Below are 26,450 nucleotides of genomic sequence, written 5' to 3'. Positions count from 1 at the left end.
CTCGTCGTCATTTTTTTCTCTTTTTTTGCGGTTCCTCCACTGTACAACAGTTTTACAAAATATACCTACCCTGTGAAAACGCTAGTAACGTAGGCGGTATTCAAGCATAGAATCTTTTTATTCTTTACTGAAACGAGTGTTTGGTCAATAGCAAAGTGAACAATCGATGCAGATTACTGAATGTACAAAAAACAAAAGTAGTTAGTCTTAGAATCGAAACAATCTTTGTACAAATTGACGGACTCAAATTTCAGCATCTGCAATCTATTTATTTTTTATTATTTTTTTATTTAATAATAATTGAACACACAATACACAGTATGATACTGTGCACACAACTATTTAAACAAATAGTTGTGTGCTCACAGTTATAATTCTCCTATTCATTTCTTTGTACACGAAACTAAAACTAACATTTTTACTAAACTGAAGTTAATAATAATACCTATTTTATCTAGGATTTAAGTTTCGTGTACAACAGAGATAGTACTTTGTGAATTTTAGTGAATAATTGTGTTACAATTTGTTAAAGCTAGCAGATTTTTGCTTATTCGGGTAGAATACATCTATTATTATAATATTAGTGGTGTTTTCAGGTATGTTCGTCATCAAAGCAGTTGGTTTGATGTACGTTTTGGTGATCATTTTCGACATGTTGGCTGCCTATGGAAGTCCGAGCGAGTCAACTTTCACTGCTGTCGCCATGATACTTCTGATCCTGGCCATTTTTATCATTCTTCTCGCCATCTCCCGAAAACCACAAAATCGGTAATTACCAAATTACCTAATCGTAATCACAATATAAAGCATTTTTCCGCAACTATATCTCATTAAAAAAAATTTAAATAAGTTTTTAAAGTCCTTTTTTAACCCCCGACCCAAAAAGAGGGGTGTTATAAGTTTGACGTGTGTATCTGTGTATCTGTGTGTCTGTGTATCTGTGTATCTGTCTGTGGCATCGTAGCGCCTAAACGAATGAACCGATTTTAATTTAGTTTTTATTGTTGGAAAGGTGGCTTGATCGAGAGTGTTCTTAGCTATAATCCAAAAAAATTGGTTCAACCGTTTAAAAGTTATCAGCTCTTCTCTACTTTTCTTGTAGAAAAGAAGGTTAGATAACCCTTAGGTTCATAATATTCAAGTGTCAATTGACAAATGTCAAGCTGTCAAGATGGACGTTGCCTAGATATACATAGTTATTTATTTGAAAATGATGTTTTGGAAAACTGAGATACTTTGGATCGTAGGCGCGAAATAGTCCAAGAAAATCGGTTCAGCCGTTTGAAAGTTATCAGCTCTTTTCTAGTTACTGTAACCTTCACTGGTCGGGGGTGTTGAAAATTTTTAATTTACACTTGTTAAGATTTAAGACAGAAGATAATTTTTCAAAAGCCTTACTTAGTGGTGGAACTCTTAAAACTAGAGCGAACGTTGATGCAAAATCTCAAGTTTCTAAGCCAACATTGGCATATTTGCCAATTTTTTGTAATAGCCTATTGGCTATTACAAAAAACCTAGTAAGTAGGGACCTGGTATCTATCTATAATTCTTAACACAAGCTTTTCAGACTTTTGTGGGGAACTATTTTGATTGCTGATCTAGGTAGGTACAGAGAATTAATATCTCTAAAAGGCTCTACTATCACAACTCTAGCCTCACCCAATATTTTACTCTAGTTTTAAGACGAAACATAACCCACTATCCAAAATCAAATAAACTGAATCGTCGACGCTGACGTAACTACCATCTGCGGCCCGAACGAATTTTACCGTTTTCATGCTTTATTGAAATGTCTATAGTTATTAAAATGAAAATACATAAGTATGTATTTTAATTATAAGATCTAAAAGAATTATACTACAGTCTCCCGCAATGTGAGGCTTTACCAGATCGAAAAAATACTTACTTAACTTCTGATGTTAAAAAGGAATTTCTTTAAGGAAAATTATCTCAACGAAATAATAACGATGTTTGAAGAGATTATCATTCAATAAAATAAATTATATTTTTTTATCAAAGAGAAGACTGAAATTGAAACCGAATCTTGTTTTTTAATTCGGCTGTGAAATAAATGAATAAAGTTAATAAAAATAGATGAGTAAAGTAAGCAAGTAAAATACTTACTGGCAAATAGGGTCGCAAGATGAGATAACGTTGAAAATAAAATAATGTTGCGATTTGAATACGCATAAATTAAGTTACAGCGACTTATTCCCCTCTTTATTAGCCAATTCATATATTTTTTATGTAATTTTATTTGACTAACCAACAACTCTTATAAATATAAATATTTACAAAAAAATAATAGATTTACAACTAAAAGACACAATATGTTAATAAATGGCTAGTACAGAAGATTTAGGTACAATGATATTATAAAAGTTTAAAAGGTAGTAAAGTAAGGTGAAATGCAATATTACTATTTAACTCCCTATCGCAGGGAGACAATAATATAATGTGATCTAAGCTAAATTCCAATACAATGGTGTTCTCCATTAAGGTGGATGTGACGGGTCTGCCCGCGAAATTCAAATTTTATTTGGTTTTTCGCAATTTGTAAACTAATACGACAAAGTAGGCTTATGGCATTGTCGTATTAGTTTACAAATTGCGAAAAACCAAATAAAATTTGAATTTCGCGGGCAGACCCGTCGTTTGCCCCTTAACTAAGATGCCTGGCACACAGTTAATCCAAAAATAGTGGAAACGCAGCTTAGCAATATCCATTGCGAGAACGTTATTTACAGTGTTCTTTTCAATTTCAGTGCCCACCTGGTATATGCGGCGCCCGGCCTGCCCTTTGTACCAGCCATCGCTATTCTAGTCAACATTTACCTCATTCTTAATCTATCTATTCTGACTCTTGTCCGATTCACCGTCTGGATGATACTTGGTAATAACTATTTTTTATCATTTGTGTACTTTCATAATGTTTTGGCGAATTAATATATTCTATTTATCATAACAATAATTTATATATTTAACTTTGTACAAGGGCCAATTACTTATGAGTCCTTACCTCTCTGCACTACGAAAACGTGTAATGTAAAGGGTAGTTAATTTCACACATACGAAAAGTTTTCTTACGATAAAAAGTATGTAACTTGTTGTTAGCATAAATTGTGTATTTTTGCAATATTTTTTAGTTAGTTTTAGTCTTATACGAGTGTAAAATGTTTTCGTAAATTTTTTGATTTGAGCCAGCTTGGACAGTTTTTTTTTAATGTAAATTTTCTGGTAGGTATAATATTATACTGAGAATAACGACTACACCAGAAATTACAACCTACTCTGTTTTGTATTTATTGTGATAAAATTAAATTTTAATAATAATAATTACTTACAAATAATTTGCTTTACTAACAATGAATAATAATTAAGTATGTTAAAATTTAGTAGGTATTTTTTATAAGTATAGATTTTTACGGCTGTATTCAAGACGTAAGACCCACTAGTTTCTAGGTATCTTGTTGTTTATTACCAGGCATTTGTTGTACTCTAATTCAAAAACATTTTAGTAATGATTAGATAATTACCTACTAGATTTTTACTAGATTTTCGTTCAATGTACACTGTACATATTTTATAAAATCTGTATTTTTTTTATCAAAAAGTCAGTGGTTGAAATTTTTTGGCAAAAATAATACAAGTCGTCATTGCATTTTAGGTCTGATAATGTACTTCAAGTACGGAATTAAGAATTCGACTTTGGAAACGAACCCACCGATGCCTCGGGCTCCTACTCCACCACCACCGAACCCCTTGGATCGCACCACCATCCCACCTGCGTCCAATAAGCCCCTGACTACCGGAGACCGCAATATCTTCGAAGGCGATGGCGCTGGACTATATGGCAACCATGATACGTAAGTCCGACTAAAGGCCCAATCTTAAAAACCCCGATGCTAATATTATCAACGAATTAAACCAGCAAGTTTTCATTTGATTGAAAATGTTACAATAAAACTTAAAGCTAGCTATTTTAAGCATGGAAGCCTGTATGAAATAGTAAAGTGTGACGTTGTACACATTTGGTATGCATTAAAGCCTCGATAGCTCAACGGTTGAGAAGCGGACTGAACTCCGAAAGGTCGGCGGTTCAAACCCCACCCGTTGCACTATTGTCTTACCCACTCCTAGCACAAGCTTTACACTTAATTGGAAGGGAAAGGGGAGTATTACTCATGATTAGCATGGCTAATATTCTTATTAAAAAAAATCTAATTTAAATATTTACTGAAAATGTTACGATAAAACTTATTTTACGTATTTTAAAAGACCGTCGGATTTATACAAACAAATAATCATTGAGAAATAATTTATTTTTGACATTGGTATTAACTATTAGTCCTATTCGAAACGTATAAAAACACCCTGCCATGCTGGAATAAATTTGTCTTTCAAAGTCACGTCGCAAGTTAAAAAGCATTAAAGTTTTTAACGCGACACGACGTGAATTCGTCGCGTCGTAGCTCTCAGCCCTAATACTTCAAGCTTGGTTTACCAGGGGTCGTCGCATTTAGGACGTTATCTCGTTGTGGTAATGTTTATTAAAAACGCAACTAACAATTTTAAATTCAGCTATTTTGTAGTAGTACTTTGAAGCAAGCAACATCTAATAATACATTGATTTAAATAAATAGTTACATTACCTAAGTCTCGTTGTAGAAAAGTAACTTTGGTTTTTCCATTGTTCGCACAGGTTCTCGGATCCGCTTCTCGCTTGGCACGTAGCTGACTTGGAACCAGTGCAGTCAACCAGCCGCAACTCAGGTTACATGCAGGTGGAAACGCGGTATGTTTTACTAGCTATCAATTGCTATTTTTATCGTCTAAATAAAAAATGAATGCACAAATGTTGTATTGAATGTGTATGTGGAAGGAAAAAAAGAGAGGGAGACCAAAAAAGGGGATATGCGTGTAAAACGGGTGGATAATTCGTTGGCAGAACTGAGTGGAAAAGAAGATATATTATGCTGGGCTTGGTTCCTGCGAAGACGAAGTACAGAAGTTTTATTTGATGCATTTTAAAAACCATAAAGCTGCGTATCCACTACGTTTTTATTATGCATTCGCATTAGCTGCTCCAATACTGATTATTATAATGCATATAAAGTAAGAATAGGAATGACATATTTTTTGTATGTTTTCAATAGATTTTGTTGAACTTAAGACACCTCTAAGACTTTACTTAAATTAATGTGGGAATAAATCATTATAATATAAGTAATTCAGTATGCCGAATATTCCACTTGCAAACTATAATTTTCAAATTACAATTGACAAAGACAGTCCTATTTTGAACGCATTATACATCTCTATCGAAGGTGGTGAAGAATGTTCGTACCGGCGTGCGAGTGTGGTGAGCGGACGTAGAGGAAGCGCAGCTTAGCTTATGGGTGCTCAATATAAAATATATTTATAGATACAACGAACGTACTAACGTGACGACCTCCCACACTTCAAGCCGACCCCCGTGGGCCTACCCCGATGTTACATACGACAACTGGGACTAAAGCAAACCGGCCTCCATGAATCTAAGCATATAATTCATTTACGGGTAGGTATTTAATTATTTACTTACAAAAATAAGCGCACATTGAAACATTGTATGATTTTAAGGCCAAAAGCATTTTGTAGCTGTATTATTTTATTAAACTACTTATATTTTATTTCATCTCGTACCTATCTATTAGGTATTTTCATAATTCTTCATAAATCCTATTATGTTTAATATTAGACATATAGGTACATTTTATGAATAATAGTGTCTTATTATATGTGAGAAGATCGACGGAACATGTAGGAGATAACGGTAAAAATGGAAAATTAAAGTACGAGTACCACGGCAACACTGACCTCTGCTAATACAAGTACGCTGGTTCTGCGATTGCCGACCTGTTTTTTTAGGCAACTTAAGTGAACGTCATATTGAGGGCGTACTGGGAATTAAATGTTAGTGATGAAACATCTGTCAGCATAGTGTCAACATGAAGATCATTCAACACAAAGTGTCAATTTCAATTTCCGGCACAAAAAATAACGTTAATTTTGTGTCGCACAACTCTTCCAGCCTACTTTAACGTTAACGGTAATATTAAATACGTCACTCGCAAATTTTCGTATTTAGCTGCAGTTCTATATCGCAAAGAATATATTATGTAGGAGTTTCAGATTACGTGAACAAAAAACAAAAATACTTCTCAGCCACCTTTCGACGACACGTTCCGTCTATCTTATTCCATCTCATTGTGTTAATTTATTACGAAAGCCAAATGGTTCAAACTTGGTTTAAAGCGATACGGCATTCGGCGAACTGATCTTTTCTAAAAGGTGTGATAAAATGTCTGAACGTGTGTTAAAATTTCTCTTAAATGTTTGGTATCAAAATTTGTACTGATAATATTATTAAATAATTTGATAACTTTAAAAATTTTAACTACTTCCATAGAAGATTTATTACTACTATACTGACTATTTTAAAATCTGATCTCAAGACTGGTACATAATATCAAACAGATATGGATTTGAGTAGGTAAGCGTAAGTAATGTGCACTAAACTTTTAATTTTCCAAATGAAAAATAGAGTTCGATATCTACCTGCCAAATCATCACTCATAGGGACGGCGCACATAGCGGAGCGTAGCGCAGAGCATTTTTCACACTCAAAATAATACATTTTCGACATTGTCCTCATTGAAATAATATCTAAAATCAATTGTGCATCCGTGCGGATACTCGCGCATCCGCGCGCAGTCCCGCGCGTGTTCGTGCATTGTCTGTTAGAAATTCGCATAATGTGTCACGCGATTAGAAAACTTCGCGGGCATGCACTGCGCTGCGCCCCGCCATATGTGCGCCGGCCCTAAGGTACAGATTAATATTCTGAAAACTACTTAATTTTAGGATTAATAGCATTGGTTGCTATCTATGATATTACGACTACTCTTTAAATAAATGAAATCACTAACATTTTTATTTATATACAAATTCAAACTTTATTTATACATTGAAGTATTTACAAATTACTAAAGAAAAAATAGATTGTATTTACTGTAGTAACGTGGAGTATATCTTTCACAGTAATTTAATGCCCCGAATTTATTAACTTTACTTAATGCTTACTACTTCGATGATTGTTATCTTATTATCAACAAAAGTTTAAAATGAAACTTTTTATTTACAAATAAGAGAATATCTATTAAAAATAAAATCGTGATTGCGTAGTTAAAACAATTCAAAATTTTAAGCCAGAAACATATCAAATGAATTTTCAATTTTGAGAATATTTTGAGCACGCCACTTTTATTTACCTACTTACTACCTTTTATACAATATTTAAACGTTGATAGTTGAAATCTTTATTAATCTATCTATACAATTACAATAAAAGTTAACTAAACGATTTCTGTACCTTTAGTATATTGAAAATTTTAGTCAGAGAAAACATTACTATTGATATAATATGTATATATCTATAGATCCCAAAACAATTTTTTTTGAATTATTGTCTATCTGTCTGTCCGTCTGTCTTCTTGACATCTTACGCCTGTTTAAACACATATCTCAAATATACCTATCTATCTCGACGTCTAAATTTTCTGAAGCTTGGAAAAGTGCTCAAATTATTTCTCTCCCAATAAAGGCTTATGCCTTACATTTTTCTAAATTTCGCCATATTTACCTAAATAATTTAAATCGATTATTTTAATTTTTATAGAAAACATTCTCTGAAATGTGATATTTTATGTAATAAAATATTCTTAACTAGGCGATGAAGTTACTTCTTACTAATCACGAAGCGAAAGTTATTACGTTAACAGATACAAAAAATATTTTTAGAATAAAATTTCATAAAAATATTATTATTTATTATGATATTTATTTATTTATTATTAAAATTGTGCCATAGTGACAGTGATAACATATAAAAAACTTATTATTGGTAAATAAACGATTGCATTTGGTATACGTACCTAATAACGATAGTCTTCATTCGCTTTGTTTTACTCTGTCGATATATATCTATATAAGTAGTAGAATGTGAGCTAAAATGTTGTGGCATGCAAGTACATATTTACATTTTATTTTTTATTTTTCTTAGGCAGTGGCGGATTAATCTTTAGGCGCATGAGGCACGGTTACCATTCTAGGCGGCCTCCAAATAATACTATTTATAGTGGAATTCCAAATAAGGCTGAAATATAATGTTATGTAACTAAGACCTAGATGTTTAATTAAAATTGAAAACTCGCTTATTTCGCTCGCGCTTTTATGTTTTGTGAATCTTTATTGTAAAAAACTTTTCTATTTCTCTGCCTATGTCATGACAATGATAGTAAAAGTCATTTTCAAAAATTCTGCAGTAATCCCAGTAAAAAATTACAAGTACAATTTTTACTAGAGAATGTAAATATGGAACGTAAATATATTAAATAGAAACAAGCTTTGGTGTCTAAGAGTTTATTTCTTTTACTTAATTTATTTTAATCATTAGCAATCAAAAAAAAAAAAAATATATTTTTCTGCAATTTTCATTCATCACATTCACCTATTTAATTTGATTAGTGAACCATCCTGATTCTCGTTCATTATAGGGAGGGGACCTCCAGATCACTAAGCGCCTCGGGCCTATGAAAATCATAATCCGCCACTGTACAAAATCTGAGTAATCTAAATAACCATGCGTTTGCAGGTTCAAGGCTCAATGATAATATTAATTTAGAAAAAAAATTAGAAAATTATCCTATGATATTTGCTTAAGAGCCATTTGTTTACCTATCAGTTAGAAATCAGTATAGGTATGGAGAAATACTCACTTTGAAGATAACACTTTAGTTAACTAAATATTATAACTGTATTATACCAAATTATGATACTAACTATAAAGTTTGACCATCAAAATTTTTGCAAAACATGGCTGAATAAATTAAGATATTTTTTCAGATAATTACCAAGACCTTATTCATAAACGTTGTTGTTCTTGAATAAATATCTTGTAGGGCATTTAATAACTTTCCGAAAAGAGCTAAAACAATGATGGTTAATGGAATACATTTGAAATAATTAATCGGTAGAAATGTTTCTTTACAAATAAGGAATTGGAATTCTGAAGGTTTAATAAAAAATATTGGAACAATGAATTGGGTAAAGGCCTTAAAATTAGGAATAGGTATACTGGTGGGATGTTAATATAGATATACGGCATTGGTTATAACTTATAACGTGCATTCATTTTGAAATTCTATGTCTAGGAAGTGATATCTTTTTAACAGGGCTCTCTCCGTCACACGCTTCATACAATCGTAGTTCCATTCCATTTGAATATTAAGCAACCAAAGTCCAGGAAATTTTGCAGACATATTCTAGAAACTAATATCTGTGTCTGTGGTGTTTTAGATTTTTCTAAAAATATGTAGTTTTAAAATTACAGGGGCTCAAAGATTTGTATGTATATTTTTAAGACCGTGTAACTTTGAAACCGAATATTTTAACAGAAATCTGGAAGACCACAGACATAGATATTAGTTTCTAGAATATGTCTGCAAAATTTCATGGACTCTGGTTGCTTAATATTCAAATGAAATTAGAACTATGTTTGTATGAAGCGAGTGACGGAGAGACCCCTCTTAAGTTTGACGAGATTGTAGTTACGACTTATAAAACAATATAATATTCAAAAAAATAATTAATATCGAATTTATAATTAACACGGAAAGGTACTGTACATGCCAACAGTATTTTTTTTTAGTTAAAGTCACTACGTTGATAGGGATTCATATTTAACGCATATTATTTTGTTAGACGATAGATTGAAGCATATAATCGTAATAGATTTAACTAAATGTTGCATTCACGTAACCACGTAATAATCTATGGATGTTAGATGTTGTGCATTTCCACAATACAGGAAGGTGCAGATTATTAATTCAATACGGTAATATTATTATCATTCACCTCTGTTATTATTTATAACAGCAGACGACCTACATACGTGTAATTATCTGAACCTATCATGAAATGAATCATGGGAAGTAGGAATGGCCTGTTTTGTACTCAGTGATTATTTCCATTATAAGTTTTTTTTTATAAGCCTACCTCTGAAACTTTTTTTTTCATTTTTGTTTTTTTACAAGATTAATGCATTAATAATCTGTAACAATCTAGACACGTTTCACTAACGTAGAAAGGAGTCAAAAGAGATATTTATTCTCTCTAATAACATGACTAAAGAGTTATATGATTCTTCATAGGGTCAAGTCAGTCGTCGAGTCAATATTGCATCTTTTTAATTCATTTAACAGTGTATTTGCACATAATGGATATAGATACCGGTTACCTACTAAATTTGGGTTCGCCTTGAGTCTAGAGGGTCTCGAAACCTTGAGAAGTCCTTTAATAAAATGCAAAATATATTCAGTAAAGTCGATAAAGTTTGAAGTTCATAAAAACCTAAATAGTGAACCTAGATCGTTTCTGTGATATTAAGGAAAAAATTCACACTCGCTTCACTCGCGTTTTAACTGATTTCATATTTCCTTCCTGGACCTGCCTCTTTGGCACTATAATCTTTGAAAAATAACAGATAACGAGGGTCTCAGTAATCCCGCCCCGGCCTCTGACGAGCTTAGTACGCCGCTGTTTAAGCTCGGTTTCTCTGTAACATTTCACGTTAGAAAAAGAGGTTATGTAGTTCTATAATAACCAAGAAACATACAGAAGTCACAACATTGTAGTGAAATACCAGCACTTATGTTTATAAGACAGCATACAATTAGGGTCGACCTGACTAGGTTGCGAAGTATTCACCTTTGACACTATTTACGACTATGTATACCTAAAAGTAGGCAAGAATATTTTGCCTGAAATAAACATATCAGATCATTCATCAAAGTAATTTTATTGACATTACATACTACCAACTATATTTAACTAATGAACCTAGTATACAAATCAGGCTTCAATGTGGGTTTCAAGGTCGACGACGAGAGTAATAATTCTCTTCAGACTCCATTTTGCCTTGCTTAAACGTGCCATATTACAATTTCAAATTACCTACCTACATGTCTAGCTATAATATAATTAATAAGTATATATCCATTACTACTTGATCTCTGTCCGTGATATTATTTTGTTATAGTTAAGGAGTTCAATATGCTCAATCGTTTACTTATTTTGTCAATCATAATTGCATTTGGTGTCATAGGTACGTAACAAAGACACAATTTTTATTTATTGTTATTACGCATTAAGGTATAAATAAGACATTATTTTAATCCTGTTGTTATCTATGTATTACATATTGTAAGAGTATGTTATTAAAATCGATGTGTAAGAGATAAAATAGGCAGATACTATGTAATATGTCACGCAATGGCCACGGATAATCTTATAAAAACTTATTGATAGTATACTCGTATTTATGTATATAATATATTGTAGAATTAAATTATTTATGATATAATTTATAAAAAGTAGGTAGGACCGAAAACTACTCGTGGAAGAGGTAAAATGCTATTCAAAACCTTTAGGAGAATATTGCCTGTTTCTGACTTATTGTTCGTTTTGTGTCTTTCAGAAAAAAACACAAATCAATAAAAAATATATATGTATAATGCGTAAAAAATGACTTCTCATGAGCCCTTTTAACCCCCGACCCAAAAAGAGGAGTGTTATAAGTTTGACGTGTGTATCTGTGCATCTATCTGTGGCATCGTAGCCCCTAAACTAATGAACCGATTTTAATTTAGTTTTTTTGTTTGAAAGGTGGCTTGATCGAAAGTGTTCCTAGCTATAAGTCAAGAAAATTGGTTCAGCCGTTTGAAAGTTATCAGCTCGTTTCTAGTTATTCATTTAATACAGGTTTAAGTTGCTTAGGCTTAGTTGCACATGTACAGTTCAACTGATTTAGTTAAATTTTGTGATGCTGTCACTTTTTGGCATCAACATACTTAATGCGCCTGCCAAAAAGTGGCAGCATTAAAAATTTAACCCAGTATGTACGGAGATGCTCTTCGTATCGGCACAAAAAATAACTTCATTATGTACGGGCACACCTCTTCTAGCGTACTTGTGTAATGTCCATTTCAATGCAATACAATAATTCTCCGTGGCCTACATGTATTCTTTAAAGGTTGTAAGAAAGGAGGCTATTCTGTAACATTTAAAGAAAGATAATTTATTTAACTAGCTGAGTTCTAAGTAACCTAAGACAGGCGGTCAAAGTTATATGGGTACGGTTAAACTTTGACTGCCAATAAAAAGTTACGTAGTTTGCACAAGTCAGTATTCAGGCCTCCACGATTAAGGTTAAAATATCAAATGCTGGTGCAAAGTTACCATGTCTCGTGCAATCTATTTTGCATTTATTGAATGTCAAAGTTTTATCGTTACGCAAGTTCAACACTTCCATATAACTGGACCTTAATAATATTACCACTTACACTCTTTCAGTTTATATTAACTAGGTACTATGGTATGTTACTTCGAAATAACTGTTTACAATAATAATATGAATAGGTAGGTACTCTTCTCATTTTCTTCATTAGAAGGTAAAGTGACAGGTGTGAAGTCCGGGCTGGTCGCTAGTTAATTATGTGAACAAGTCACGGGATCGATTACCGGCAGGATCAATTTGACATTCATAATTTCTAAGTTGGCTCAAGTCTTCGTAAACTTATCAAGTTCCTGTACGACACAGCTATTTATAACGGGCTGACTTCCTAGGCTATCCCGCTTTCCTGTTAAGTAATCACTTACCATTAGATAGTATCGGAAAATAAAAGCTCATTACATATCACACTAGTGATACAATAACTAAATGTTACAGAAAAGCCTCTTCTTTAGCGTAAGATAAATATATCGTTCGTGTTAGCATAAGTAACTAACTGTTCATGCTATCCTATTGTTCCCAAAGCAGCCATCCAGCTGTCTCGTTACGCTGTCACTGTTCTTACGTTCCGAATCACTGCAGCGGATCTTAAATAAAGAGTTGGTAAAAATAGCTAACGAAATTCTTAAAACTTTGGATAAATAGAACGGACCTCAAAAGGCGGCAACAACATGCACCGACTCTCATTTCTAAGTATACAGTTACCTATGCATTACATACGTGATGCGAGTAGGTACTTACTCCGGTGTAGGCTGAAATATACTTAGTAAATACATAGGTATCTTTTGCTCTCAAGTGACTTGAATTCCTGCCTTCTTGCCAACTCTTTATTATTGGAGTGTGGTTTCGTACTAACTATTAGGATGTTTGTATGTATTATTAGAAAATAAAATATATAGAAATTAAATGAATGCGATTATAGAAAACATTTTCATAGAAAAATTTATTATAGACGTAAAAATGATGTTGGAACAATTTGCTCGCGTCTGGCACTTTTTCTATTATTGGATTTCCAAACAGTTTTATCAAGTCTCGTTGACAGAATTCAGCGAGGTTACTGCGATACGCAATTAAAAGATTCTTTTTTTACTTTGGATTACTTCTTAGGTACTTCTACTTCCTAGGTAGTTACTGAGTATAGAAATAAAATGATTGTAAAGATGGTTGCTGGACGCAAATGGTAGTTTAGTCATAAAAACTATTTTACTAGGTTTTTAGAAATACCAGTTCCTGTTCTCAAAAGAGAATAATAACAAATGCCAGACAAGAGGAAAAAATTTAGGACAGCGTTTATATTATAAAAATTTGATAACTTTTTTTTTTACTTGCCACTTCGTTTAACAATTCCTGTTTATATGCTTTTAACGTAATCTAAATAGCTGTGTTAAAAAAAATATTATCCTATATATGTTTGGACCTGATGTTAAGTATAATGCGGCGATAACGCCATAAAGATTTTGGACCAAAGAGAAATAATATTTGTTTGTGTATAATAATATAGCTGCTATGATTCGGAACTATTTTTGTGATATATATGTATATCTAAACTGTAAGTTTAATGAACTGTAATATAATGTTTAATAAATGATACTGAGTTTTATTTTAACCCCTTCGAAAAATAAAGTTTTATCAGATTCCGCTTAGGTATACTATTATTGCCAAATAAAATGCACAAACTAGGCATGTAGATTAAAAAAATAAGCATAATAATAAGCATAGAACACAGTAAAGTTTTGCTGTCGTCCTTGTCCAGCTCTTACTGCGCACCAATATATTGCTTCCACAAGCATCGCGCGGATTTGAATTTGCGCGTAAAACCGTGTAAATAGTACGCCTAAGGGCCGGCGCGCATATGGTGGAGTGCAGCGCAGGGCATTTTTCACAGTCAAAATATTATCGACATTGTCCTCATTGAAATAATATCTAAAATCAAATGTGCATCCGTGCGGATACTTGCGCATCTGCGCGCAGTCCCGCGCGTGCTCGCGCATTCTCTGGTACAAATTCGCGTAATGTGTCACGCGATTAAAAAACTTCACGGGCATGCTCTGCGCTGTGCTCCGCCATGTGCGCCGGCCCTAAGGGTGCGTTTCCACTGATCATTTTGACACGAAATCAGTTTTAGACAAGGTGAATAGCTTCATATAAAATGTTCTGCCGCTGGAACATCCGATTAAAATCCGGGCCCACGACACGACAAGTGGGAACGGCTCTTATGGGGTTGAATTTTCAAAAATGCTTTTCTTAGTCTATATTATAATAGCTATCTACATGCCAAACAGCCCGATCCGTCCATTGGTTTGAGCTGTGCGTTGATAGATCATCATTCGATAGATCTTTTCTTTATATATATTTAGAAGACCAGTAGCAGCGGGGTCATCCGCTAACTCAGTGATCAACACCAACTCATTTGACAAGGTTGGTTATACATTGCTGCTTCGCTAAGTGATAGTAAAATAATTTTACATAGATAACCTTCAATGGATTAAAAATTAACGTCAAATGAGCTTGGTGGCTATCATTCAGTGTTCAAGTCAGTCATAAAGCAAAGTAAGAAGATTATTCAGTGCAGTTGATCACTGAGTCAGCGAATCAACCCGCTGGGCCGACAACCAACAACCGGTAAGGGAAAATTCAAGAAAACAAACTTTCACGGAACCAAGTTTTATTTTTGTAATTCTTTACGATATCTATGAAAGATGTGCGTTTTATAGTAGCGTATTCTTTCGTAGAATAAACCAAATGTTACTTCCAAAGTAATTTTAAAATAACATTAAAAAAAGGTTTGAACATTATAGATGCTATTAACATACGAATTAGGATTGTAACACTAAGATGTTATTTTATTAATACAAATATAATAGACAAGTTACTGCTAATCGCTAAACTATACATAAATTAATAACACATTTTATAATACTTTAGCGTATGTTATAGTACTTGCAATCTACGAAGGTTCGCCTTACAGTGAAAAGGAGATTAGGAATATGTACACAATATAACATATTACATATTCTATGCATTCCAATAGAGAAAACCAATGACAAGGTAGTCCTTAACGTGCAAGCCTATGAAACTTAGTACCATCAGCAACTGAAGTTTTCGCTAGATTTAAATTTTGCTGTTTTTATTTTTAAAAATTTATTCAAGAAATTTTATATACGTACAAGTAAAAAACCTAAAGAAATCTCGAATTTAACGTCTAATTTGACATTACATTTCAAACAACGCAGTGCTCTTCTCAGTTAAAACGCATAGTGATAAGTTATAATTATAAAAATACTAGTATTTTTTTCTAACCCGATTTCAGGCGATCTTTTATCCCGTCGTTTTTTACTATGCTATTATTATATTGCCTTCAAAATGTAAAAAAAAAAATTATTTTCAAAGTTTTAAATGAGATTTAAAGTTAAGTTTTTGCAAGGAACTTTTATTTTTAGTTTTTAATAAACTTCTTATTCCGTCATAACAAATCAAGACTGTTGGATCGCGGTCGGCGCGGTGTAAGGTCAATCAAGCTCCGAAAAACACGCGTATAATTTTTTATACATACCCGTGGCTTCGTCTACGTAGATTTAGGTTAAAATAGTTCTGTAGAAAATTTTTCATCAAAAGTATCCTATATTTGTTTCATGCAACCTATCTCTTTTCCAAATTTTATCAAGATTGTTTCAGTGGTTGAGCATGAAAACAGACAGACTTTTCATTAGAAACATCAGTGTGGATATGGATTTCGTCAGGTAAAAATTATTAGAAATTAAAATGAATGCCACCTTACCGCGACCGCTAAGTACCAAACTTGATTTGCATTTTAAACAGTTTCAATGATAACAACTGATACTAGACTAGCACGAAAATTGTGGTCATATTAAGAGGGCTCTCTCCTTCACTCGCTTCATACAATCGTAGTTCCAATTTCATTTGAATATTAAGGAACCAAAGTCCATGAAATTTTGCAGACATATTCTAGAAACTAATATCTATGTCTGTGGTTTTCCAGATTTCTGTTAAAATATTCGGTTTCAAAGTTACGCGGTCTTAAAAATTTTCATACAAATCTTTGAGCCCCTGTAATTTTAAAACTACATATTTTTAGAAAAATCTAAAACACCACAGACACAGATAATAGTTTCTAGAATATGTCTGCAAAATTTCATGGACTTTGGTTGCTTAATATTCAAATTGGAACTACGATTGTATGAAACGAGTGATGGAGAGAGCCCTGTTAATATTGCTTCAATAGCAATTGTTGCGATAGGTTGAATTTATTTTCTTGCTTGTAGTTTAGCCAATAGTATCAGACAGCGATCACATTGCGATGCTAGCCCAGTTGCTTATACATTAAAACATTTCAATTGTTTTTTTTTTTTTAAATATCTAATAGAAAGTATTATGACGAAATTTTTTATTGCACACTTCTTATTTGTCACTCACAATCTAATAAAAAAAAAAATATAGTACCTATGTATCTGATTAGGTGGAGTGTTAAGCTAGAAAAACGTTTTAAATTTAAACTATATTATGCGCATATTGCTTATGTTTTCATGATAAATAAAATCAGTAAACTAAAAAATTGCAATCCTCGTATTGCCAACAAACAGAAATAGTTTTGATATGGGAAATATAAAATTGTATATTTTTTATGCCCATTTAAAAATCTGTCCAGACGGGTGCACACCGAAATCATCTAAGTGTAACATATTTATTATAATTACTTTTATCATTTGGCTACAAAAATATTATAAAATATACCAATACTAACTTCTTATATTTAAATATCATTGGTTGCATCTAATTTAGTTTAATTAAACGTTAAGTTTATTTAAAATGTTACTAAATAGGTACAAATATATTTCAGATGGCATCTAACATGTCCAGACCTGCAATACGATATAAAATTTACTTCAATCTCTCATAAAAATTATGTCTTCATGTGAAGTATGTTAATAGTAAATTTTATTATTATCAACTAATATTTCCATTTCCATAATAGCGTTTAAAAAGTTTATGGAAAGAAAGTTAAACAAAAATTAAAATATTTTAAAAACTATAGCCAAAAAATAATAATTCTAAATCAATCAACATATAAATTTTAAGAATTATAATCACAAATGAATATAAGTCGTGACTCAGTGAACGAGCAAACTAATAATGAAACCGAACCTCGGTGATTAATAAAAATTACATCAACTTGAAAAAGTTAACGGAAACTTTTACTCTCATTACTTTTATAAACACGACTTAAATAAATCCAAAACAAATATTTTTTCTCCTATTTCACATAAGTACCTACAGTAACTGACAGGAAATATTGTACATCCACCTTTAGAAAGAGATTTCGGCTTCGTAGAGCGTTGTCTCCGTCACTCATACCTATGTGACGTTTAGTCTGTCTCAACGACAACGTTCTACGAAACCGCTATCTGTTTCTAAAGGTCGATCTACAATATTCCCTGCCGGGTACTGTATACCGTGTTACACCTTGAAGTACTGTTTCAACGTAATATAACAAGATATTTGAAGACTAGTTTTTGTGATTATAAAAAGTCAGGATGAATCGGTTGGTTATTACTGTACCTACTTGGATGATACTACACTTTAAAACGGCATCACTAAAGTATCATACATCAATCGTATTCGAATTTTATGTATTACGTAATATAAAGAAAAAACAGACTTAAACTAAACACAGTCTATATAAAAAGTTTAAAAGATGGAGACATACTCCTCGAAATATAGAAGTTATCTAAAACCTCTGAACTCAAAAAAGAAAACCTATATAAATAAGGTCGAGTAAGGTCTGATTTATTTACACCATGACCGGGTCTTGCCGAGCTATTGGGCAAAAGGGTATGGGAGCGGCAGAGTGTAGCCTAAATCAAACAATATCATACGACCATTCTTTGAACCCGAGTCCGGTATGAAATAAACCCACTCATTCTTCCTGGAATATTTTATTCCGGGACCTGTGTAATAAGTGCTTTGGACTTTGTGTCATATTTTAATTATTGTATGTTAAGGCTATTGAAATCTTTGATTCTTTATTAATAAGACCAACCTTAACAAAAACAAGCTTTAAGTAATTAATTAACAATAATAACAATCATACGGACCAAAGTACGCAAATAAATAGTATAATATTAAAATGGAATTAGTGTTAAAATGCCGCGATCGCCGAAGCGGTTCGAAACAGAATTACAAAAATACAGTGTTTTATTTCTGAGACAGTATTAGAAAAAAAAAGAAAACATGTATGAGAAAAACCACCAGTGTTCAGATTTTTGTGACATTAGAGTAAATTGAGCCTAACATGAAACCGAGTTGATTTATGTTAAACAATGTGGTTTTATTATGCTTTATGGAATGTTCACGCTTGACCAAAATGGAACTATTATTATTATCTGCTTATGTAGTTGTAAATAGGAAAAGGAAGATATTTTGTGTCTCTTTTGGTCTTACAATTCCTTATACTGTACCAGACAAATAAAACACCCTATGTATAAAATCACTTATTTACGGGTTACCCGCTTACTATCGCTCTTGCGCGAAACGCGACAATTTCTCCTACTTAAAAATGATGTTCGGAAATTATGACCCATTATGCTAAAAAGTATTTTTTTTTACAAAGAATCCTTTTCAAAGGACACATGGGATAAATAGAGTAAGGTTCTACACAGACGGTCTGCATTTGGACTGCAATTCGCAACTTTTATTGTAGCCGACATAACTGATTGCGAGTTTATTTCCAGTCAGCTTAGCATTGCAGAAAAATAAGGGACGCGCAGTTCAGTTCAAGTGCGTGGGCACCTTAAAGCTGCATGCAATCTGCACTAGAGATGTTGCCTATGTGAAAAATAACTTTTTTTAGGGATTATAAAACAGAGCGTCTTCCAAATTAAATAAAATCCACATCCTCTGTTAATCTAAGTTTAACTATCCATTAATAACCGAAATTAATAAATATAATTAGGTTTCTTTACAGATTATATATAGGAGCTTTACTGACGTAAGTAGCTTACGTGACTAACTTACGACAACTTTACATTAGTAAAGTTGTTAATTAATTATCTAAGCTACTTACTTGAGTAAAACTTACAGGTGTAATCGTGGCCTTAGCTTGTTATTGCTGATTGTATTAGCAACATCCCTGTTTTGTAGATGGCTGGCAGTCAAAATCCAGACAGTTTGTTTAGACCCTAATAGCGATCCCGCCCCAATGTGAAAGGTCGCGGTGATAAAACACTATCGCGCTACAATTATATATCACAACCATCTGTGAAAAGAACCACGCTCGCACTAAGAATTAAAACTAACACTAGATTCTATATTCACTCAACCACATTCAGTTCTTGGCACTCAATTTCGTCTTTTGACTCTGTGTCGTCTACTTCGAGGCTCGCCTTTGACCCTGTGTCCTCTGAGTCGTCTCGAGTAGGGGTTTCGTCTTTTTCTTCTATAGGTCCATGCTCGTTGCGCAGACTGGCACCCTCACAGTCACCAGTGGGGCGCAACACAAGGTACATCAAGAGATCTGACAGCGATATTATGCCTATCACTTTGTCTTCTTCGTCCACAACTACAAGACGATGCACCTGAAATTGTAAGAGCATCTAATAAGCCTGAGGTTTTGAACAGAACGAAGGATGTCTAGTTTTTACCCGACTGCGGAAAAGCCAAAAGGAAAGGTTATGATTTTAGCAGTCTATGTATGTATGTGTGTATGTTTGTATCCAGATTCTGTGTTCCACCGTAGCACCTAAACTACTGGGCCGTTTTTGATGAATGAGGTGGCAATTGATTCGTTGTAAAGGTCCGGGTGACATAGGCTATATTTTATACGAAAAAAATTGACCTAACGGATGTTACATCAAAAAAAGTGGAGATCTCCAAAATTTTTTTTTGCATTGTATCGAGTGGGATGTCAAATGAAAGAGGAGAAAATTCTGAGCTCATGAATATAAATGTACAACAACATTAAATATACCAAGCGACAGAAAAACAATTTTGCTCTAATATAATATTTCAGCGTTTATTAGAACGATCGCAGTCGGGTTTTAGTTTTCAACTTTATTTAAGTGACAAGTTTGGGGGATTTCGGGATGGATAAAAAGTTCAAGGTCGCATCACCGATATCCTAAAGTTAATAGTGCTCGGAGTGCCGATGTGATAGATGTAAAAACTAAATTAATGGTAGTAAAAAACTACAAATACAAGGCAAATGGTTATTTGTATGATTTTATTCTGTAGTGTTATAATAGCGCTAAGTTTCTGCTAGAGTTTTAATTACCTGTAAATATTAATTTGATAATAGTATTTTACAAGAACGAAATCTTCATATATTATAAATTGGAAAAAAAGCAGTGATCTACAATATTTTAGCCTGTCTTTGATGGAATAATATGAGAGTTTATGTACCTCGGCGCGTACGATTCTTTCCATGACTTCGTAGAGCGTTTCGTCGAGATTACACTTTTGTACACCCTCGAACCACTCGTTGCGATGCTCGTTCGCTTTCTTCAATGACACATCAAGGTTGTTGTAAGTCTTTTCAGCTGCCAAATTCTGTAATATGAAAAGAAACATTATAACAAGAGGCATTATACATTAGCCCTTAACTGCGATAGCACCTGGTGGTAAGTTATGACATAATCTAAGATGAAAACGGGGTAGCTTGAAAAGCGTTTTTTATTAACTTAATTCGTAACCAGACCAATGAGCTTGATTGTTTTACTTAAATCTGTTTTTAAATGACTAAACGGTCACTTACTACCACGCATTTAATATCCTTATATCAAATGCGTAGTAGTGTATGATACCAAGTTCCGTCCAGTGTAATAATTGGTCCGAGCAGAATACTTATCATTATTATCAACTGATGGACGTTCACTGTTGGACAAAGGGATCTACCATTATATCATCTCTTGTAGCAATTTGTTGGAAGACCCCTCCGAATTAAGCCGCTGGATTTAGGCGGCGCAAGGCCGTGGCACGTGGATAAATACTTACAATAACATCAAATTTGGCGTATATATCCTTCAGGCGGCCTTCGCTGTCGATGAGCGGAAGGGCTGAAACGCGTCTGTTCACAAACTTCCGCAGGGCTTCAATGATTGACGTGTCTTCAGTAGCGGTTTCGATATCATTGAGGGTGCCAATGCGCAGATCACGAAGCTTCTTCTGCAAGTACGACGGCTTCGGCAATTCGTTTATCTGTGGAAAATATTATTAAAATCAATTTTGAACAAAATGCCCTTTTGCACGTAACGCAGACAGTATCAACGTGGGATCATAACGACTCCAAAGCGGCTAATTGAAGTCCAAATAAAACCATTTATTTGTTGATTGCAGGTAGGTACATAAATTCATTGTTAATTACAATTTTTATGTTTCGAGCTACAATCTGTCATATCATGGCGTACAAATAATAATGTTGTAATACAAAACACTGAGCACAGGCCACCAACCTAATGTGTAATGTGTAATGGTTAATGTGTAAGTGTGTGGCAAACACTTACACATTAAGGGTAGACCATGTGATCAACTTACGTAGAGAAACAGGAATCGTAGTATCCTTTTGTGCGTGAGTATATACAGCACGTTGCCGGTCTCGTGGTCGATGACCGGCAGTCTGTGGATGCGGTTTGTTATCAGCATCTTTATAGCGTCGAAGAGCGATGCATCGGGGCCTATTGACACGAGTGGCATCACAGAGCCTTTCAGCACCTCTGTAAAGAAATCATACGTAGAATGAAAGACCAGTCAAGTGCGAGTCGAACGCGCACACAAAGGGCTCCATGCCATGTACAAAAAAAAAACACTTTTTTTTGCATGGTGGCCATGGTAAGTAATGATGCAGTCTAAAATGCAAACTCGATAATATGGAAAAGATAATCGGTTTCTAACTTTTTGCACGGCAAGTTTTACAAAGCCTCCCATCAGACCAGACCAGAGACAATTTAATTGAAATTATAAATTTCCAAATGCCCCTCCCGGGAATCGAACCCGGACCTCCCATTACAAGACCATAGCGCTCATCACTGCGTTAGGGAGATTGACAATTTCGTTGAAATCATTTCATTAGAAAGACATAAAGAGGTTACAAAAAAACAGAAACACTTTTGGGTATGGAAAATTACAAATATTATAAAGTACAAAAACAGGCAATCCGAGTTTATTTGTGCAATTCAATGCAATATAACTCCTGATTCAATTGTTCGAACAAACCAGATAAATGAGATACTAAGATCCGATTCTTTGGAATATAATTTCACATACACAGGAATTCTCTAGATACATGTTCTGCTTCAGCGTGTGAAATATCGCAACACTTAGATCACCTATGCTTTCACATAAACAAATTTGATACGGTCACGTATCTGTTTACCGTGAGAAAAGTATTTTGAAAGGAGATCCATACTATAATATTATAAATGCGAAAGTGTGTCTGTCTGTCTGTTTGTCTCTCTGCTACCTTTTCACGGCCCAATAGTTTAACCAATTCTGACGGGTACAGAGTTAGCTTATATCCCAGGGACGGGCATAGGCTACTTTTTATCCTGGAAAATCTGAAAATAAAAACACATATTTTTTTCTGTGATGTAACCACAAATTCACGGTTTTCAGATTTATTCCTTTACTTGTGCTATAAGACCTACCTGCCTGCCAAATTTCATGATTCTAGGTCAACGGGAAGTAGGTACCTTATAGGTTTTCTTGACAGACACGACGGACGGACAGACAGACAGACAACAAAGTGATCCTATAAGGGTTCTGTTTTTCCTTTTGACGTACGGAACCCTAAAAATATACAAGAGATTTTGAAACTCACGTCGCCACGTCTCCAGGCGGTGTTCTTCTAACTCGTCCATAGTGACGTTGGCACTAGTGTAGTACATCTGTAGGATCTTTATGAAATCCGTGATAGTGAGCATGCCAACAAACATCTGCCTTTGCGAGTCCCACAATGGCGCGGCGCGTACTCCTGGGGAAAATGGAAAAAACACTGGTTCAGTTTCAGCTCAACTGTTATAAAATCACAACAGTTGGGCAATGTCTACACTTGCTAATGAGTAGGTATTATAAGACGAGCTTACGGACGTCAAAAATTGCCATAACCATGATAAAGAGTTACGGAATAAGGGTATAGAGTGGAAATTTTCACAGAATGTGTATTTATTTTGCCGCTATAACAACAAATAACAAAAATTTCATAATGGCCAATAAGTTCTGCTCCGACATTATTAACAATCGATCCATCCGAGATATCGAAACTTTTAAATCGAAATAAAGTAAACTTTGTTGCTTTTGGTTCTTAAATATTATCTACATTACAGTATTCTTTATTAAATATAACTTAGATCAAAGTAAACAGCTATTTGAAACTATGAATAGGTTTTTTTTTTTTGAATGATCCAAATGTTAAGTTTCTCTCAGTGTGTGAAAGTGTATCTCATCCACGATTTTTACTTCTACGTTTTAAACACAATTTCTACGCCTTTTACAAGAAACCTTAAAACTGATAAGAAGATGAAAAATCGGTCAAGTGCGAGTAAAACTCAAAAATGAAAGGTTCCGTACTATCGAATAAGAAATAACACTTTTTAATTTTTCAAATGTTCTGCTATATATATATATATATATATATATAGTATATATATATATATATATATATTATATTTTGTGGTTATAGCGGCAATAAAAATACACATTCTGTGAAAAATTCAACTCTCTACCTATTACGATTTACGAGATAAGTACAGTCCGCTGACAGATAGACGGACGGACAGCGGAGACTTAGTAATAGCGTCTCGTTGGCACCCGAAGGTACGGAACCGTAAAATTAAGATAGCAAATGAATTCTGAAATCATTTAACGCCAAATACTCCTACAGCAAAATATATAAAGCATAGGGACTGAAATCCATAATATGATCTATTGCCAATCTCCACTGTGAAAAAATACACACACATAAAAGGATAACGAATGAGTAAATACTGAAAAAACTCAGCAATTTTGAGTTTATTTTTTTAAAATCATGAAAAAACATCCAGCTCGCTCCATACTGAATGTCGTAAATTGTGAAAATGAATCAATATCGCTCATGACAAACCACAAAATGGACAACAGTGCAAAAACAAAGTAATTAAAATGATTTAATAATTATAATGTAATTGCTACAATGCACAATGAGGACATCCATAAGAAACAATATACCACAAAACACAGCAGTGGAGAGTGCAATTGGGAATAAAGTGAAACTGTCAGTAAATAGCATCGAAAAAATACAACCTATTATATTTTTGAAGAAAACTTTGTTATACCAGAATCTTACGTATCAATCTATCTAATTGGAATTTATCTGACGTTTTATAGTACCGTAAAACATACAATATTTTGTATTACAAATTAAGCAAGCAAGCTTTTCTATTTCAACAATTAACTTTCGAATAGAATATACATATTTTTATTTAAGTAAAATTTAAAACATTAATAGTAACCAAAAATTATTTAAAGAAAACTAGATGATGCCCGCGACTTCATCTATGTGGATTTGGGGGCTTTTAAAGACCCTTGGCAACTCGTTGATTTTTCCGGAATAAAAATAGTCGATTTCGTCTACGTGGATTTACGTTCTTTTAAATCACGGCATTTATAATAACCTACACTTTTCGATTTTCCGGGATAAAAACTAGCCTCAATCCGTGTTCTCGATGTAAGCTATCTATTTTTGTACCAAATTTCGTCATAATCCGTCAAACGAGCGGGCCGTGAAAGGAAGCAGACAGACAGACAAACTTCCGCATATAAATATTACTGTGGATAATACATATTATGGAATGACAAACACCTTCAATTCCACGCCAACGGATGTATTGTTTCTTACGGAGACTGCATACCATGGTGGCAAGTGAGAGCTGTGACATAAACCATAAAACATCACTAGTCTTTGATGATAATTGCAATTATTATGTACTTCGCTGAGCCATCAAAGATTTAACTTATGTAATTTAATAGTTCTCGCCATAGTCAACGTATTTAATGCAGATGGGTTAATGGACATACAATATTATGAGAAATTCGCAAAGCTTAAACTATATTACTATGTACAAAATGCTATTGGGTACCAGCAATGATATTCTATATTACGTATATGTTAAAAAGAAGCAGATACCTAAAACAAAGCCTTAAAACTACGCCACTTGGATTACATTTGTAGTCTAACCTACTCACTCGCGTGCCGTTTGTATACTTTCTGTCTTGCTCATCGCCGAGCACAAATTTAAAACGCCTTAAATATGAAAGTAACATATCTATATATGGTATAAGATTATGTAATTGGGGACCAGTAACTGTGACACAAAGGATTTCATCGTACTTTCTTTATTTAAGTGACATTGTCCTGTACATTCATCCAGTGAATAGAAGAAACGCAAATTGAATCAATCAAAACTTTATGGACGACGATCGTCGGATAAGACACGGTTATCTATAGTACGCGACAGTTCGAGATGGCGATCGGGGTGGGGACGTCCTGCACACCCGCACAGCCCCCGCGCTAGTGCGGTGCAGGATAGCGCGAGTGACGTGCGCATGTGTTGCCATCTCAGCCTGTCGCATACTATACTTTCGTAGCATAAATACCAACAGTGAGACTCTTTGCATTTGCGGACGAGCCGTTTTTACGGTCCGCACCTACCTACCTGAATGACTGATTGACTGTGCGTACTTATAAAGCGGACCCCAGCCGTGCCATGAGGGCGATCAGTCCTATATTACGACCATTTTATTTAATTCTTCGTATTTGGGATACGGGTTATTGGTGTCCCGGTAGCATATTCCCCTCTTTACTCGTATGTGTTACTTTTGTTAACCATACGATATCCGCTATGGAAAGGTTCGTTAGGTCTTCTAACTGATAATAATCATTATTATCAGTTAGAAGACCTAAGAAAAATAGCTAGTTTGTGCTGGTGACTTTTTCCAGTCAGTATAACCCATCCCCCGTCTCGGCCTGTCACGTGCTGTCAGCCCGCAGGATTGTCCCATCAATCGACTATAT

General features: G+C 33.9%; 2 protein-coding genes across 4 annotated transcripts in view; one reads left to right on the top strand and one right to left on the bottom strand.

The window, feature by feature from the left end:
* The window catches only part of LOC123880230 (probable cationic amino acid transporter), a 98,604-nt gene extending 91,999 nt beyond the window's left edge, over positions 1-6,605 (top strand). Inside the window, exons 14-18 of the mRNA XM_045928229.1 lie at positions 597-768; positions 2,766-2,893; positions 3,668-3,866; positions 4,703-4,795; positions 5,426-6,605. Of these exons, the coding sequence (XP_045784185.1) occupies positions 597-768; positions 2,766-2,893; positions 3,668-3,866; positions 4,703-4,795; positions 5,426-5,516 (683 nt within the window). The 3' untranslated portion in view covers positions 5,517-6,605. The remainder of the gene's footprint in view (positions 1-596; positions 769-2,765; positions 2,894-3,667; positions 3,867-4,702; positions 4,796-5,425) is intronic.
* A 10,116-nt stretch (positions 6,606-16,721) lies between these two features.
* LOC123880725 (general transcriptional corepressor trfA-like) overlaps positions 16,722-26,450 on the bottom strand; it is an 89,769-nt gene continuing 80,040 nt past the window's right edge. For all 3 annotated transcript variants that reach the window (XM_045929008.1, XM_045929009.1, XM_045929010.1), the window contains exons 13-17: positions 23,220-23,372; positions 21,938-22,116; positions 21,398-21,601; positions 20,807-20,953; positions 16,722-19,983 (exon numbers count right to left, since the gene is read on the bottom strand). In XM_045929008.1, coding sequence (XP_045784964.1) covers positions 19,720-19,983; positions 20,807-20,953; positions 21,398-21,601; positions 21,938-22,116; positions 23,220-23,372 — 947 coding nt within the window. In that variant the 3' untranslated portion in view covers positions 16,722-19,719. The remainder of the gene's footprint in view (positions 19,984-20,806; positions 20,954-21,397; positions 21,602-21,937; positions 22,117-23,219; positions 23,373-26,450) is intronic.

This window comes from Maniola jurtina, chromosome Z (assembly GCF_905333055.1).
Source record: "Maniola jurtina chromosome Z, ilManJurt1.1, whole genome shotgun sequence".
Classification (NCBI taxonomy): Eukaryota; Metazoa; Arthropoda; class Insecta; order Lepidoptera; family Nymphalidae; genus Maniola; species Maniola jurtina.
The sequence above is the reverse complement of the archived record's forward strand: the minus strand, read 5'-3'. Positions and strand labels throughout refer to the sequence as shown.